The sequence below is a fragment of the Chiloscyllium punctatum genome, chromosome 9 (genome assembly GCF_047496795.1).
Source record: "Chiloscyllium punctatum isolate Juve2018m chromosome 9, sChiPun1.3, whole genome shotgun sequence".
NCBI classification, from domain to species: Eukaryota; Metazoa; Chordata; class Chondrichthyes; order Orectolobiformes; family Hemiscylliidae; genus Chiloscyllium; species Chiloscyllium punctatum.
In genome coordinates this window covers 103,423,191-103,442,101 of record NC_092747.1, presented here as the reverse complement: position 1 = coordinate 103,442,101, position 18,911 = coordinate 103,423,191, and the positions used below count along the sequence as shown (strand labels likewise).

Genomic DNA, 18,911 nt, shown 5'->3' with positions numbered 1-18,911 from the left:
TATCGGCGATGGGAGTTTCGTCTGCCTATTGGAGGGTCAATGGCAGCCCTACATCTCCACCATTTGGGATTGTCTGAGAAGTTAAATGTTGCTTAACTAAACATCAGTGGGCCTTCCTCAGGTTCAAAGGACCAGAGGGTGAATGTCCTGTCCTCCAAGATCTTTGGGCACATCAAAAGCCAACAGCTCTTCCCAGCAGAGGCAGTGATTCTCACCAGGACTGTACCCACTCGAGTTTTGTGATACACATCAGTGATGCAGGACAGCGATCATTGGATGGGTCATGAGGAAATATTATGGAGGGGTTCAGTAGTATGGGCAGGGTGATGGCTCACAGCAGGATTAGATCCTGAGTACCTTTGATTGGGGGCACTGCCTTGGAAGCCCTTAAGCAACCCACACAAGGGTTTCTAAATGGTAAATTCCCATCTGTCATTGGGTAAATACCAGCAGTGGAATTTTGAGCCTTTGAAATGGATCAATGACCTGGTTGAGGGTATTAATTGGTGGAGGGATGTGAAGGTTATCCATGAGCCTTCCCTATCCATGGGAATTCTCACCTCAAATGTAATTGAAGCAGAGGCAAGGAGGGAATGGGGTCTGCACCTGCCACCTTCCTACTTGATTAATTGTTCCCACTGCCATTAAGAACATGCCACCACTAAACTTGGCAGTGGAGAGGAGAGGGCATTAAATTTCATCCTATACATCCACTGTTAACTATTCAACTGGCTATTAGACATGGGGCAGGAATACTTTAAAATGTAGAGGACATGAAAAGAACCTTACAGGGATGCTTAATAATGCAAAATGCTAGCTGGTCTAGCTATTTATGAAATTGCATAGCAACATAATCATACAATAAGTTCATATGTTCATAAGATATAGGTGCAGAATTGGGCCATTCACTCATCGATCATGGCTGATATGTTCCTCACCCCTATTCTCCTGCCTTCTCTCCATGTCCCTTCAACCTATTATCAAGGAAAAATCTGTCAAACTCCTCCTAAATTTACACATTGTCCCAGCATCCACTGCACTTTAGTGTAGCAAATTCCACAGATTCACAACCCTGTGGGAGAAGTAGTTTCTCCTGAACTCTGATTTAAACTTGCTATCCCTTTATCCTAATAAATCTGGAATACTACCACTTAAAGATTTGGAATTTCAATGGATTTTCATTCTTCACAATACGTGAAACATGTACTGCCAAAGTTTTTAAAAAAAATAGATATTTGCATTTTTCACCTCTCGACACAGTCTGAAAGCCGAGAACAATGGTTCGAAGCAGGGGCATCGTGGCCTCCAACTGCATAAAGGAAACCATCACATGTTGCTACACCCACACCTCCTCTTCGTTTGGACATTGGAGTGCACATACTCCATTTGTTGGTATGGGGGTCATAGCATTCTATAGATTTGAGACAAGCACTCCCGTCTCTCCCTCCGACAGCATACAGCCTGTTGGTAAAGTAAAAGAAGCTCATTAAGTCTTCATTATGAACACTGTCTGATAGCTCACATGCAGCATATAATAGTTAAATGAGAACTATAGAATAATGCAACACTGAAGAGGTTTGTTTGACCCATTGTGCATGTGTTGGTTCTTTGAAAGAAACTACCCTTACCCTGTTGCACAGCATAGCTGTTCAAGTATTTATCAAATTCCTTTTGAATTTCTCTTGAATCTGGTTCGATATCACTTTCAGCCAGTGCATTCCAGATCATAACAAATCAATGCAGAAAAGAATTCTTCTTATTTCCCCATTGAATGTTTTATTATTATCTAAAACCTGCATCTCCTAGTAAGGCCTATCTGCCAGTGGAAATAATGTTTCCTCTCCTTGCTCTCAAAATCCTTAAAGATTTTGAACAAAATTATCAAATTTCCCCTTCATCTTTTCTCTTCTAAAGATTTAAACCCAGTTTCTCTTAACAGAACTGAAATCTCTCATTGAACATAAAATCCCTACAGTGTGGAAGCAGGCCATTTAGTCCATCGTGTCCACACCACTCCTCCAAAGTTCACTCCCCCCCCCACCCCCCCCTCCCCAGTACCCTACCTCTCTGATGCTGCTTTTTCCATGGCTAATGTTTTGCACATCACTGGACTCTATGGGCAATTTAGCACGGCCAATCCACCTAACTTGCATATCACTGCGCTGCGGGAGTAAACCCACACAGATATGGGGAGAACATGCAAACTCCACACAGAATATCACCTGAGGCTGAAATTGAACCCATGTCCCTGGCACTGTGAGACAGCAGTGAGCCACTGTGTCACCATGCCACATCCTTGAAATCACATTGTTTCAACTGCTCTCTGCTCTTCCCAAGGCTGGACCATAAGGGGTTAATTGTTGTTAACTTCACCTCTACAGTACATTATCAATAGTGTCAGATCAGCTGGGAAATGAGGGGAGTTCTCATGAAGTCCTGTTTTACCATGTGCATGGTGTTAAATTAAGAAATCTTCTTCAGTTAACACTGTTTCGGGGTTTTTTTTCAGCTGTGGTGGTTTTGGGAGTGCTGATGGTTAATATAAGGTAATGAAAGGGTCAATATTGAAGTTGCAATCGATTTACCCAAGCTGAAGATGTAAAGCAGTATTTGGGAGGAGGATTAAACACTCTAGCATGTCTGATGGAGACAAAAATGACATTTCTGGCATCGTTGTTGTAATGTCAATTGTACCTATTGTTAGCATGCAGAAAAAAATTCTTCTCCCTTCCCCATTGAATGTTTTATACCTTGTTATGTAAGACAAATTACTCTCACTGATTTATCCTCTTTCAATTATTATCGGACAGGCCTTCGAGTCAGTTTATAAAGAAGGATCAAGGGCACTTGTGGCAATGATCATGTGCCTAACTATGAGCCAGGAAGCCTGAGTTCAAGTCCCACCTGTGTCAGAGACCTCTGAACAGGTTGATTAGAAAATATAGACAAAGGATCAAGTGTTTTGTGGTATCGGGCTAGTGACACTACCTCTGAACTAAAAAGATTTAAGTCCCTACCTGCTAAAGAGATGAATCTTAACAAGGAGAAATTAATTTAAAATATCTACAAAACCTATTGTTCATTTGTTTTGTCACAGCGTCCCACAAAGACTGCCTAACTTTTTAAATATTTACTTTAAAAAAAGCAGAAAAGAGGATCAATGACAATCAGCATATCATTAGCCAGAGCCCAATGGATTCTGTTGATTGAGTATTCATTTGTCATCTGTCAAAAACATATAGCACCCACTCATGAAATGCATGTATGGCAATGACATTTCACGCACCACCCACTGGGGATTGTAGGTGATGCTGATAAAGGTAGACAACTTAAAGCTCATTGACCCATCAGAATACACTCAAGCCCACTACAGCTGACCAGGAGTGATCAGAGAAATGGGAAAAACCTACTCTATCTCAGACCCCTGGACAACACAGAAAGTCCTGATCAAGCTGCACAAAGCATCAACTGACATTGCCATTTCAATCAATATGGGCCACTTCCAGTCCTCCTAAGAATTCCAACAAGAATCGGGTTAGTGCCCCTTTATACCCAATCAGTAGCAGTGCTGACCTCATTCTGATCAGGCAGGGGATCAAAAACAATTACCACTAAATATGAAGAGGTCATTAAGGCCTGTAAATTTGATGTTAGTTTACAGTGCAATCCTGTAATCAGTTGAGAAAGTTCAGTTGGTGCAATCAGAAGCCAGGGAGACTATTAGTTATTTTATAAGTGACTAGGATTGCTTTGCTGATAATTCATGGAATTTTGAGAGATGAGTGCCTAAGAGCTCGTATTGTAGCGAATGTACTGGATGAATCTTTATCAGAATCCCTGCAATTCAAAGAAGACTTTATGCTGGCCAAATCAAAGTGGTTCGCAAGGCAGGTTAACTTTTCAAGTAAAACAGGTTGCTTAGTTGAAGGGACTTGGTAATTTCCTATGGCCAGATCTGTCCAGCTCATTAATCAGTGGGCTAACAATATGCCAGGAAGAAAACAATTACTGTTTGTATACAGCACAGTCACTGCCAATGCCCCATGTCCTTGGTGTAGCATTAAAGAAGAAACACTGTTACAAAGCCTGACCAGCCATTAATATTGAGTGCTGTGAATGTCATAACAGAAGCTATTTTAGGATCATTTTCCAAAGCAGCATAGGTTTCTATTTGGGAGACTAACATTTGAAACCACAGCATTCCATACTGCAATTGTCAAAAAGTGGATATATGAAAGAACAAGATGTATTTTCCTTACAGTAAGTGAGAGATCCATAAGAAGATTTTTGAATGAAGATATGATGCCTAATGACTGCAATATTAATGTTAAACTGAACACAGGGTGCAGGACTGCTCAACCCTTCTGACACAACACTGTCTGAAGTCTGTATTTTCCCAAGCATCCATTCAGTTTAATAGCTGGAGAACAATTCCTCTGAGGGTGCAAGGATAGACCAACACTACCCTTTGAAATAATGGGGGTAGATACACCATACTTTGTATGTTATTCCTGATCAGCACTGTTTTTCACAAAACAGAGAAGGTTGTGTGACTTTGAATCACCTTTACTTCCCAGCTGCCGAAGAAATTCAAGCTGAGTCAATAATTTGTGAAATAATCTTCACTAGAGAAACTCCATTCCTCAGACCACAGGAGGACATTATACATCTTTCATTTGTGAAGAGTCCAGTGAAGTGGAAGAGAGGTGGAACATGAATGAAAGTGACTGGCCACAATCCTGCATTCCCTAGTAATTTGCTCTTTTAGGAACGAGTAGAAAGAATGAAATTGCTATTAACACAAAAGTAGAAATTGCTGAAGAAACTCAGTATTTCTGGCAACATCTATGGAGAGAAGATTGCCACTATTGATTTATTAGAGAAGAATAACCTGAATCCTGTGTTGTTCTTTTGAGTACAGCATGTCAATGATAGCATTCATACTTCTTGAGCTACATAAGAGTCTTTGAACTTCACTGTGAAAAATACAGTGAAACTAGGGAACTGAGAGAGAAAGTCAGGAATTGAAGGGAGGAATAAATATATTACAATATCATCTCACATTTGAAGATTTGACAAGAGTCTACATCTGCAGCATGTAGAATTACAAAGCGCCACTGTAGCTATAAGGGACACAGGAAACTTACTGCACCTGGAAACAGAAGTGATTGAATAGAAGATATAAATTCTCCAAATAAATGTGATTATGGTGAACTTAAACCAAAAAGACTGTGGGGATGGGAGCCAAAACAGCAGGTCAGAAAGCGAGCAGAAGCTACAAGGTAATAAGACAAACAGGCAGGGCCAGTCGAATGAACATGGTGAGTGAAGGAATCAAAGAAGATCAAAATGTGAATTGAAAGTTGGAATAAACAATGGAGATGAGGCTCTATGTTATCAGAGCTTAATAAATAAGGACAGAGAGTATGCAAAACATAGTGCACAAGAAAATATTAAAAGAGAAAGACAAATCAGTATAATTTATTTTAGAAACCTTATACCTAAATGTACACAGTAGTCAGAATAAAGTTGATGAGCTAATAGCACAAACAGAGAAAAATAGATATGACCTGGGGCTTACTGAAATGTGGTTACAGGGAGTTAAATGTCTAAGGGTACTCTATATTCAAAAAGGATAGAAAAGAAGGATCAGGAGGTGAAGCTATGTTATTGGTTAAGGATGACATCAAGACTGTATTAAGAAATTATATTGGTAGAAGGGACCAGAATGTTGAATCAGTCTGGGTGGAAATAAAAAGCAAGGGGAGAAACCCCTTGGAAGGAGTCATTTTCAGACCCCTGAACATTACTTCTGAAGTAGGACGTGCATAAACCAGGAAATTATGAGGTTTTGTGAGAAGGGCACAATGGTAATTATGGGTGATTTTAACATGCATATTGACTGGATTAATCAATTTGAGTAGGGTAGCTTTGAGAAAAGGTTCATAGAGTGTTTGCAGGATTGTTTCTTCGAGTAACACGTCATGGGGCAAACCAGAGAACTGGCTACTCTCGATTTAGAATTCGATAATGGAGAAGGATTGATAAATCAATCATCTTATAGGTAAGGGTCCCCTTGGAAAGAGTGACCACAATATGCTAGAGTTTAAATTCAGATTGAAACAGCAAAGCCAGAGTCATGTACAAGAGTTTTAATGTTTGGTAAAAGCAATTATACAGGCCTTAGTGGACTGGGCAAATATTATAGGCAAGACAGGTGAAGGACAGTGGCAAATGCTCAGGGAGATAGTAAATAGCTCTCCATTAAAACATATTCCTGAGACGAAGAGGAATTGCAAAAAGGTGAAAAAACATCCCTGGCTTAACAAGGAAGTCAAGGATAACAAAGTCAAAAACTAGGTCATATCATACTGCAAGAGAGGATGGGGAGAATTTTTAACATCAGCAAAGGGTTACTAAAAACAAAATCAAAAGAACTAAGATCAACCTTGAAAGGAAATAACTGAAATCATAAATGCTGATACCAAAAGCTTCTATAATTATAGAAAAAGGAAGAGAATAGCAAAAGTAAATGTTGGCCCTTTTCAGAATAAAAATGGTAATCATGGGAAACTCAGAAATGGCAAAGGCATCAAACCAATGTTTTGTCTCTGTTTTCTTAGTGGAAAAATATAACTACTTCCCAAAAACTTCAGTTATTACAGAAGAACTTGATGAAATTACTGTAACTGGAGAGAAGGTATTAAGTAAACTGATGGTATTAAAGGCAGATAATCCCTGAGGACTGATGGCCTGCACCCTAGGGTATGAAAAGGACATTGCAGCAGATATTGTGGTTGTATTAGTTATGCTATTCCAAAATTCCCTGTCTTCTGGAAAGGTACTAATGGATTGGAAACATGCTAATGTGGCCCATTTATTCAAAAAAGGAGATCGGAGTAAAGTGGGAAACTATAGAGCAGTTGGGAAGTAATTGAAGTCAGTCATAAATGAGATGATAACTGAACACTTGCAAAATCAAAGCTCAATTCACCAGTATCAGCATAGTTTCACGAAGAGCAAGTCATGCTTTACAACTTGCTTTGAGGATGTAATTTAAGGTGGATAATGAGATCCAATGGATGTGGTACATCAAGACTTCTACAAGCCAGTTGACAAGTTGCTACACAAAAGACTGACCAGAAGATTAGATGCCAGGGCGTTAAAGCTAGGGTATTGGTTTGGATAGAGGATTAGCTGACTGACAAAATGCAGAGGATCGGATTCAATGGGTCCTCCTCTGGATGATAAACTGTAACTAGTGAGGTGCCACAGCCATCAACTATTTACAATCTACATACAGGTAGTTGTCCCATCACGGTGTAGTCACATTCCAGCGAAACCTCACTGAATAGAGAATTGCTTAATAGAAATAATAAAGCTGTTGGGAAAAGTGTGGTTGGGGCAGACCTGCAAAAAATATCATTCATAATTTCTCAAAAATCACCCAGAAGCCTAATATAAAGTATAGCACAGCCCGAATGAAGGTTTAAATCGTATTTATTAATGAAACAGAAGTAAATTTAACATATGACATGGTTCCTAACATTCTTGTTATGATGACCCTCCACTCTTTGCAAGAAAAAGCATAATCTAGGGGTAGATTGTGTGATATTCAGGAACAAGAACAAATTAGAAAGGCAAATGGTATGTATAAGAGTAATGCAGTCCTGTGGGAATTATGCAGGGCTTATTCAGGAATTATACAAGAATATTTTTGTCTCAGGGAGGGAGAGCAATGAACATTTGTTAGTTTAATTTTTGAGATGGAGCTGCTCAATGTACAGAACTGTACCTCTCACATGCTCTAACAGCAGTTAATATCGGCACATGTGCAGAACGATGTGGAGATTTATGCGCTGATGGTGCAGGCACAGAATGAAGCGTGCTAAACAATCACCACTGGCATCCCAATATTGCGAACAGAGGTAAGCATTCTCGAACATACTGTTCCCAAATTCTTCAGCAACGTTATAGCCAAATCGCACTGCTGAAACACTTTATACGAGAACTACCTCTAAATAATCTGCAAGCAGGGACAGTTTAACATAAACAAATTCATGGATTCCCCGAAAAGTACATGACAAAGCAGGTTAATGATGAGGAGGTAAAGAGTTTACAAATGGCTATTGATAGGCTAGGATAATGGAGTTTAATGTGGATAAGTGAGAGGTTGCCTATTTTGGATGGAACTACAAACGGGTAAATTATTATCGAAATGGGAAGCAGATTTAAAGTTCATCAGTGCAGAGGGATCTGGTCATCTTTGTACATGAAGTGCAGAAAGTGGATATACAGGTCATAGAGTCATAGGGTCATAGAGATGTACAGAATGGAAACAGACCCTTCGGTCCAACTCATCCATGTTGACCAGATATCCGAATCTAATCTTGTCCCAGTTGCCAGCACTTGGCCCATAACCCTGTAAATCCTTCCCATTCATATACCCGTTCAGATGCCTTATAAATGCTGCAATTGTACCAGCCTCCACTACCTCCTCTGGTAAGTCATTGCATACACGCACAACCCTCTGCGAAAAAACGTTGCTCCTTATGTCCCTTTGATGTCTGTCCCCTCTTACTCAAAACCTATGCCCTCTAGTTCTGGACACCCCCACCCCAGGGAAAATACTTTATCTATTTATCCTATCCATGCCCCTCATGATTTTATAAAACTCGATAAAGTCACCCCTCAGTCTCCGAAGCTCCAGGTAAAACAGCCCCAGCCTATTCAACCTCTTCCTAATGCTCAAATTCTCCAACCCTGGCAACATCCTTGTAAATCTTTTCTGAAACCTTTCAAGTTTCACAACATCCTTCTGATAGGAAGAAGACCAGAATTGCACACAATATTCCAACAGTGGCCTAATCAATGTCCTGTACAGCTGCAACGTGATCTCCCAACTCCTATACTCAATACTCTGACCAATAAAGGAAAGCATACCAAACACCTTCCTCACTATCCTATCTACCTGTGACTCCACTTTCGAGGTGCACCATATAATAAGAAAGGCAAATGGAATCCTAGGTATTTATTAGAAAAGGACTGGATTATAACAGTAAGGAGTGTTGTTACAATTACATAAGGAACTAGTGAGACCACAGATGGAGTATTGCATCCAGTTTTGATCTCTTTACTTAAGAAAGGACTTTGGTGGCACTTGAGGCAGTTCAGAAGAGGTTCACAAGATTGATTCCGGGGATGACAGGGCTGCTGTGTAAGGAAATGTTAAATAGCTTTGGCTTCTACTCGCTGGAGTTCAGAAGAATGAGGATGGATTGACTGAGGCGTAGAAAATGTTAAAGGGGATCGATAAGGTTGAAGATGAACAGATGCTCCCCCTTGCGGGATAGTCTCGAATAAAAGGTCACAGATATAGAGTGAGAGAAGGTAGGTTCAAAACAGGTGAGAAGAATTTGCTTCTCTCAGAGTGTTGAGAATCTGTGCAACTCACTGCCTCAGAATGCGTTGGGGCAGAATCAATCAACAGATTCAAGAAAGAAATGGATATGTGTTTGACTAAAATTGGGATAAAAAGCGATGGGGAGTAGACAGGAGAGTGGAGTTGAGACCAGGATCAGATCAGCCATGATCATGTTAAGTGGCGGAGTGCATTGTAAAGGCCAAATTTCCTACTCCTGCTGCTAATTCCTATTTTCCTAAATAACTTGTCCACACAATTGAGTGGCGTGGTGCCGCCTTATCACTCCGTTGGGCCAATCACAGATGTAAGTTTTCAACTAAAACGTAAGTTTTAGTTTTCTGGGTGTATTCCAGGCAATCACTGAAGAACTGTTTCTAAATTGGAAACATTGAAGAGGAGGTAAAAAGATTTTCTACAGCAAATCAACAATCTGTATCACAACACGATTCTCTGGAGCAGATACAAGTGGACGACGACTCCACAAAAGATGGAAACTCTCAAGTAACAAAGAGATATTCGCACATTCAGAATGGTGCACTAGAAGAAAATGAAGGTACTGCAGTAAAATTATGTGCTGATGCTATACCATGGCAAAAGAGATTAAACAAACAATGGTGGAACATTTTGGCCACAGAGAAGATGTCTGAGGACTATTTGAACTAGATGCCAAGGTATATGGGCCAAGTACTGGAAAATGGGATGATAATAGATAGGTTTTTGACCATGCCAGATACGAAGGGCCTTTATTCTGTGCTTCAGCTCTCTATGACTCTAGATGTGTTTCCTAATGCCATTGTAGTTGTTGCGAAGGGAATGCCTGATGCTAATATTGAACTAATATTGAAGTCTGGGGTTCAGAGTGTAGGTGCCCAAGAGCATCTAGCTTTTTTTCAAATCTTCAAGTTTCTTCTACGGTTGATGTTGGTGAAGCCCTACTTTCTGTTGGTATGCCGGAGATGTCATTATTCTCAGAGGAGCTGCCTCAAACAGAGTGTGGAAGCAGCACCACTAATTACTAAAAGAGAAATTCTCACCCTTGAAGTAATAAAGGAATTATCATTTCTTCATCTTGAGAATAGTCTTTGTTCTTCTTTACATTTACTCAGTTTGTTACTGGATCAGGTATTGAAAAGTTAGATCATATTGCAACAGCAGTGGATGATAAGTTGGTGAAGTTCTTCATGACAGCTAGAAGTGCTTCATTTTTCAAGCTACTGCATTAACTTTTATCCAGTGCACAAAGAAATAGGAGGAAAAACAGAAAAATAATAAAATGACAATTTCACACCACATTTCCACTTCATGGGGTTTGATAGTTCAGACTCTGAAGATTTTGAACCAGTCCTCTTTTGATCAGTCTTCACTACCTTAGCTTCCAAGTCATCATCAATATTACAGCCCAGGCACCAACCATTACAAGAAGCTGTCAGCCTAGTCTCCAAAAGTATTTGCCTTCCAAAGAAAAAATAATGTCACTATATGTCCCTCATTTACTCAAGAACGCTGTTAGAAACCAACATCTTTGAAAAAAAGCAGGGGAAGGATGTCGGAAAGGGATAGAAATATAAATAGTTAAGGGATAGAATGAAAGACTTGTGAAATAGATGTGGATAAGAAGTTCGTAGCTGTTATGCTAATAGCTAGAGTGAATCTTTATGAATGTCAGAATGTATCAGATCCCATGGAACTCAGACCTGAGCGAAGAAGGCTCTAATGAAGTCCTTTTTAATCATATCTTCAAAACTTATGTAAATTGTTAACTGATGTTTCTTAGTTTGAATGAGCATGGTTCCATTTCTTGTGATAGTACCCTGATGGCCATTACAAATACATCGTGGTATCTGCCAGTACTTTCACAGTGAGAGTTATTTTAGGTAGATCACTGCCACCATTTGTCCTCAATTTATAGTTTGTGTCTATTGGTAAGGGATATGTTAGCCTGAGTCTTTACAGAAGAAGCATTATTCTCAGTTAATTTAATTTATTCTTATTTCTTAGGTTTATTGCATGATAGAAATAAGTATAACTACATTGCTACATTATTAGGACTCCAGGGAACTGAACAGAATACATCTGTTCCCAATGAAGGCGAGTGTAGAACTCACTCACTCAACTCATAGATTCTGTTTGATATCAACAGAATGGGTGGAGCTCAATATAATGTGCATATTAACTCCTGCAGAGTTATTATGTTGTACAATGATCCTCATCTGGCAGAAACATCAAGATTCCATTCGTGACATTTATACATTAGACCAGGTTAAAGTCTAACAGGTTTATTTGAAATCACAAGCTTTCAGAGTGCTGCTCCTTCATCATACCCTTCACTTGATGAAAAATTTGTGCTGCTCCTTTGTCAGACCCTTCACCTGATGAAAAATTTGTATTCCGAAAAGATGATTTCAAATAAAACCTGGTGTCATGTGATTTTTGATTTTGTGTACCCCAGTCCAACACTGGCCCCTCTAAATCATTTATACATTGATATCATTCCAGAAGGTGCAACTTAAAATTCAGCATAATACCCGAGCTGAAATCAGACATGTATTTATTAAGAATCAGCATAATATCATTATTTTGAATTCAATTTGTCTATTTATAAAAATTAATTAAGAGATCCTGGGTTTTAATTAAAATTATGTTCATAACTTGATGTTCCACCTTCAGAGATTTATTTGTGAGAACCTTCTGATCTTTTTGTTTCTGCAGCCCCTTTACTGAGCCATAAAATGGTAACAGAACAGAACATCATTCAACAGCATGGATCATGCTGGTCCTCAGCAAGAGTAATTTATCCAGTGTCACTGCTCCACCTTTTCCTCATTGCCCTCCACATGTTTCTCCATTAAAAGCTTCAATTGAACCTGTCTCCACCATGCTGTCCGGCAGTGCTTTCCTGAGACAAACTACCTGCTACATTAATAGTAAGATTCTCCTCATATTGTCATTGTCTTTTGTTCATGATCTTAAAGTTGCAACATCTGCTTCTTAATCCTTCCAGCAATGAGAACACTTTCTCCCTATCAACTCTGTCTAGACTCCTCAGGATTTTGAATGTTTCGATCAAATTACCACTCAACATTCCCTTCTCCAATCTATGCACAAACTGAAGTCTTTAATTCTTCAAACTATTTTCAGGAATCTTTTCTGCATACTCTCTAATACCGTCACATCTTTCTTGAAGCATGATGTTGAGAATTGGACTCCGTTCTTAGGTTAAGCCCAAACTTGTTTTTTGCAGATTTAATATAACTTGCTTTTGCAGTCTGTGTTACTGGTAAGAAAGCCCAAGAGGCAATATGCTTTATTAACCACACTCTCAAATTGTCCTGTCACCTTCAATTCTGTATTAGTGGTGCTGGAAGAACACAGCAGTTCAGGCAGCATCCGAGGAGCAGTAAAATCGACGTTTCGGGCAAAAGCCCTTCATCAGAAATAAAGGCAGAGAGCCTGAAGGGTGGAGAGATAAGCTAGAGGAGGGTGGGGGTGGGGAGAAAGTAGCACAGAGTACAATAGGTGATTGGGGGAGGGGATGAAGGTGATAGGTCAGGGAGGAGGGTGGAGTGGATAGGTGGAAAAGAAGATAGGCAGGTAGGACAAGTCATGGAGACAGTGCTGAGCTGGAAGTTTGGAACTAGGGTGAGGTGGGAGAAGGGGAAATGAGGAAACTGTTGAAGTCCACATTGATGCCCTGGGGTTGAGGGAGCGGCAGTGAAGGAGGCCCAAAACCTCCATGTCCTCAGCAGAGTGGTTGAAATGTTGGGCCACAGGGCGGTGTGGTTGACCCACTCACCTATTGTACTCTATGCTACTTTCTCCCCACCCCATCCTCTTCTCACTTATCTCTCCACTCTTCAGGCTCTCTGCCTTTATTCCTGATGAAGGGCTTTTGCCCGAAATGTTGATTTTACTGCCTCTCGGATGCTGCCTGAACTGCTGTGCTATTCCAGCATCACTAATCCAGAATCTGGTTTCCAGCATCTGTAGTCATTGTTTTTACCTTCAATGGTTAGTGCACATCAACATTTAGATCCCTTTCTTTGGAATTCCTTTCCTCAAAAGCTGTGGATGCAGAATCTTTCAATATTTTTTAAGGCAGAGATGGATAAATTCTTGACGACTAAAAGGATGAAAGATTATTGGAGCGATGCAGGTATATAGATTTGAGAGTAGAAATCAGATCTGCTACAACCTTCTTAATTGGCAGAGCAGGTCTGAAAGGGCAAGTATTCTAGTTTACCCCTTGTTTGAATGCTTGTACCTTTAGGAAATTCATGAACATCATATCAACTGCATTTCCTTCATCATTCCTCCCTGTTATCTTATCCAAAAACTAAAGCAAGTTAGTAAAACATTATTAGTCCACAGCAAATCTGTACTGGCTTGTTGTAATTAACACACATTTGCCCAAATGAATGTCAATTTGGTTCTAATTTATCACTTGTAAAAATTACCCTATCATTGAGTATAAACTGTCTCGATCATTGTTATTGAGCTTATCCTTCCAACCTTTTGCTAGTGAATCATCTGTGCTCAGGAAAATGGAAAATTATGGACTGTGTGTCTGCAACTTTCACTAACTTGGATGCATCTCATTCAGTTATGGTGCCAGATCAATTTTAAGTACACACTGCCTATCCTCCTTATTAACTGTAAACCTGTTAAGTATCTGAAATACTCCTTACACCATGATCTTGGAAACTTCTTTTTCCTTGGTAAACACAGATGCAAATTATTACTTTAATAACTCAACCATGCCCCTACCTTCACGTGTATATCCCTTTTTAAATCAAAGGCTCAATCCTCCTTGGACTACCCTTTTAGTCTACTGGAAACTTCTGGATTTCTTTTCCATGTTAGCCACCATTCTCTTCTCAAACATTATTTTTACTTCTCTTTTTCTCTCCATTTCCTTCTGAACCTTCTATGTTCAGTCCAGTTCTCAATTGTCACCTGACGTCTGACAGACGGATACCTTTTCTGTTTCTTTTTAATATCTCCCTCTTTCATCATCTGTTTGGATTTGTTTGCCCTACCTATCCCTTTTGTTGGGAATATGCCATGATTGCATCTGAATGATATCTTCTTTAAAGGCAGTCCAATGTTCTCTGAGAGCAATGCCTGCCATTTTTTGTTCCATTTTATTTAAGCCAGATCTACTCCTATCGCATAGATGTTGACCACTCTCCCAGTTTATTATTCTTAATCTCATCTGTTCTTTGTTTTTTTTCCATAATCAACTGAAATGAGGACACATCTTGCTGTTTTGTAGGCTGTTATGATGCTGTCACTTTAAGGAGTTGTCCTTGGTTTTTTTTTGAAAGAGGTTAGAAAGGCAGAGGTGCCGAAGAGTCTAGTTTAACAATGGAAGTGGAGTGGCCAGTTCTCTCAGTTCAGTTTTTTTTCTACTTTGTTGTTGCTGGAGCTGTCTCAAGTTGTGAGAGACCAGGGTAGATGCAAGCTTCAATAAAAGACTCATCTGACTTTTCTCTGAAGTCTCTCTCGCTCTGGATACTGCTCCCTCCTGCTTGTAAGAATCTGTGTTTGAATTTACCTTTTTGCCATGGGGTGTCTTTATGGGATGTTACTATATCAGAACAGTTAACTAGTAACAGTTACTGTATCAGGTCGGTTAAATTTTCCAAAAGTTAAGTTATTCCAAATTCTGCTTTTTTTTGTGTGTTTCAACTGTAGAGCCATTGTTGTGGAGTCATAGAAATATATAGTATGGAAAGAGAACCTTCGGTCCAACTCATTCATACCAACCAGATATCCTAAATTAATCTAGTCCCATTTACCAACACTTGGCCCATATCCCTCTAAATCCTTCCTATTTATATACCCATCCAGATGCCTTCTAAATATTGTAATTGTTGCAGCCTCCACCACTTCCTCTGACAGCTCATTCCATACATACATGAACAAATTGCCCAAAAGGTGCCTTTTAAATCATTCACCTCTAAAACTAAATCCAATCCCTCCGGTTCTGGACTCCCCCACCTTAGGGGAAAGACCTTGTCTGTTTATCCTATCCATGCCCTTCATGATTTTGTAAACCTGCATAAGATCACCCCTCAGCCTCCGATGCTCAAGGGAAGACAATCCCAGCCGATTCAGCGTCTCTCCATAGTTCAAATCCTCAAACCTTGGCAACTTCCTTGTAAACATTTTCTGAACTCTTTCAAGTTTCATAACATCCTTCCAAAAGCAAGGAGACCAGAGCTGCACACAATATTCTAAAAGTGGCCTAATCAATGTCCTGGACAGCCACAAAAAGACCTCCCAACTCCTATACACAATGCTGTGACCAATAAAGGAAAGCATACCAAATGCCTTCTTCATTATCCTATCAACCTGTGACTCTACTTTCAAGGAATTATGAAACTGCACTCCAAGGTCTCCAAGGTCTCTTTGTTCAGCAACACTCCCCAGGACCTTACTATTAATTGCATAAGTCCTGCCCTGATTTGTCTTTCCAAAATGCAGCATACCACATTTATCTACATTAAAACTCCATCTGCCACTCCTCGGCCCATCTGATCAAGATCCCATTGAACTCTGATTTAACCATCTTCACTGTCCACTACACCTCCAATTTTGGTGCCACCTGAAAACTTACTAGCCAATATTCACTTCCAAATCATTTATACAAATGATAAAAAAGCAGTGAAACCAGCACCGATCCTTGTGGCACTTCACTGATCACAGGTCTTCAGTCTGAAAAGGGACCCTCCACCATCACCTTCTGTATTCTACCTTTGAGCCAAGGTTCTGTATTGAAATGGCTAGTTCTCCCTGTAGTGGTTAAATAAATTCTGTTTTGCTTAAAGGCACATGGTTTGACCAGTTGTATCATACTGGAAACACTCACTTCACATTTGCCTTTAAAATAAGAAAAAGTTAGAAAAAGTTCAAGTATTTTGAGGGGATATGACCTGGTCCATAACAAGACTGACAAATATAAATGATCAAATTTAGAATTTCCAGAACATTTCGCTGCCTGGGGTTTTCATGAAAGAGGAAGCATGTTTCTTATGCTGCACATCAAAGATCCAATCTCTGATCATGGGTAAAGGATACTCTATGGGGCTGATAAGTCAGCGATTTTAGCACAACTTCACCAACTATCCCAGATTGAAAAAAAAACAGTGCCCTTTGTTTTTTTTCAGAATCCCGACAGTGTGGAAACAGGCCATTCGGCCCAACAATTCCACACTGACCCTCCATAGATTAACCCACACAGACTTCTTCCCCTATCCTATTACTCTACATTTACCCCTGACTAATGCACCTAACCTACACATCCCTGAACTCTATGGGCAATTTTGTATGACCAATTTACTTAACCTCCACATCTTTGGATTGTGGGAGGAAACTGGAGCATCCAGAGAAAACCCACAAAGACACAGGGAGAATGTGCAAACTCCACACAGGCAGTTGCCCGAGGCTGCAATCAAACCTGGATCCCTAGTGCTATGAGGCAGCAGGGCTAACCACTGAGCCCCTGTGCCCCTTTGTCAGAGAGCTAAAAAAAAATCACAAATCAGACCCCTGAAGGGCTCCATCTCTGTTACCAAAACAGATTTTACCCCTTCATCCTTTCTGGCAAAGTGGTCACTCGGGATATTTTTTGCATCTCTTGTGTACTCAGCATGTGGTCCCTATATCTGACCCTTTCCACTAGCCTCATTTGGTCATTATTCTCCACAAGGCAGTTGCAAAACTTCCAAGTGAAGTTACAATACTAAAAAAAACAGAAGACTTACACTGGACTGCTTTGCTTCAGCATATGGCCATACATGTGTGTGAAAATGTTAATCTGACTTATTCTATCTTCACATTTTGATTCAAATCTTGATTGGCATGTCCGACCATTCACCAGTGTTCTTACACTTCCATCACCACCTTCTCATTTTGACAAATAAAACATTGATTCAGTACATTGTACAACTATCATTTCGACAACTATAAGCACAACGTATGCAGATTGGAATATATTCTTAACATTGTATGCCCAACTCACTTGCCATTTAATGCTGCCACTCCCACTGTGCTTCTGGCAATAGACATACTGGCCACAAAGGTCCACTGACGTGCTTGTGGATCCCATCTCTCTACTGTGTTTAGGTAACTCCAACCATCATGGCCACCTACTGCGTACATTGGTCCTTCCAGTACTGCAACTCCTGAAAAACATGTTAATGAAATTAACAGGAACTGTGAATAATCGTGCATCTAATATTGCAATTGTATGTTAAGGACAGAATGCACTAACAAAGCCTCCTTCTCTCTGCAATTTGTCATATGTTGGAAGTATGGCACATGTAGGATTCTTCCATCAATTTGCTTTCCTGTTACAACTTAAAAGAAAAGCTGTTTCTTGCAGTTTGTGTGCTCCAATTCTGTCTCATGTTCCATCAATCATATTCTATTATGCATATTATCATTTATCAAGTAGAACTTTTTTGCTGCATATATTACAGCTGATGTAAATGTCACACTAAGCCATTGTACCTGAAAATTGCCACACATTAAGTGAAATTAAATAATCACAGAGTCGCGGTCACTCCATAGATATGACATTGAATGTGATTTTAAAATGAATTCATTTTCAAGGTTTCAACTTTGTGTCACCTCTCCCTATTTCTGCCACTTCCTCCAACCCTGCAAGATATCGGCCATCCACTAATTTTGGTTTTCTTGTCATCCTGGATTTTCATCACTTTGGTTACCAAACTTAAATTTTGGAAATCATCCCCTCCACCTCTTGGTCGCTCTTCCCTACATTTTATTTTCAAGAGATTCCTTCAAACCTACTTCTTTGTTCAAGATTTTGGTGACCATTTTATTGTGTGATTCAGTGATATACTTTGTTTTGTGGTGAAGCACCTCGGGATGTTTAATGGCTATAAACGCTGCTATGTAAAAATGAGTTATTGCTGTTGTTCAAATTAGAATAAGATTGAACAATACTCTTTATTTCACTTTCATTTATTTGTGGTTTACTATTGTTTTTACTGAAGTTTCCTATTTTCTCCTGTATCCTCCCTTGAAGTCAAGGTGGCGATTGCTTTGTCTGCCCTAAAGAAAGATTTTCATAGGAGCATAGGAAGAGGAGAATGTAATTTTTACTCCTTCAGCCTGCGCCATCATTCAGTGATATTGCTTTAACTTGTGCTTTAGCCAATACTGGTACCTGCAAATTTAGAAACCAGTCTGAAGTACCTCAGGCTATGAGTGTAAAGTACCTTAGACATTAAAATGCTCTGCTATTCAATGTGATCATGGTTGATCTTTGCTTTCCTGCTTTATCCCCAAGACCCTTGCTTTCCTTACTGATTAAAATTCTATGTTTCAGCCTTGAATATACTGAATCACCTCACCTTTACAGACTTCTGAGGTAAAGGATTCCACAGATATGCCATCCTCTGAGAGATGAAATTCCTCTTCATCTCTGTCTTAAATGAGTGACTGCTTATTTTGAGTT

General features: G+C 39.7%; 1 protein-coding gene across 1 annotated transcript in view; it reads right to left on the bottom strand.

Annotated features, from left to right (window-relative positions):
* The window catches only part of LOC140481572 (kelch-like protein 1), a 413,097-nt gene that overhangs the window by 18,309 nt on the left and 375,877 nt on the right, over positions 1–18,911 (bottom strand). Inside the window, exons 8-9 of the mRNA XM_072577991.1 lie at positions 17,448–17,610; positions 1,249–1,461 (exon numbers count right to left, since the gene is read on the bottom strand). Of these exons, the coding sequence (XP_072434092.1) occupies positions 1,249–1,461; positions 17,448–17,610 (376 nt within the window). The remainder of the gene's footprint in view (positions 1–1,248; positions 1,462–17,447; positions 17,611–18,911) is intronic.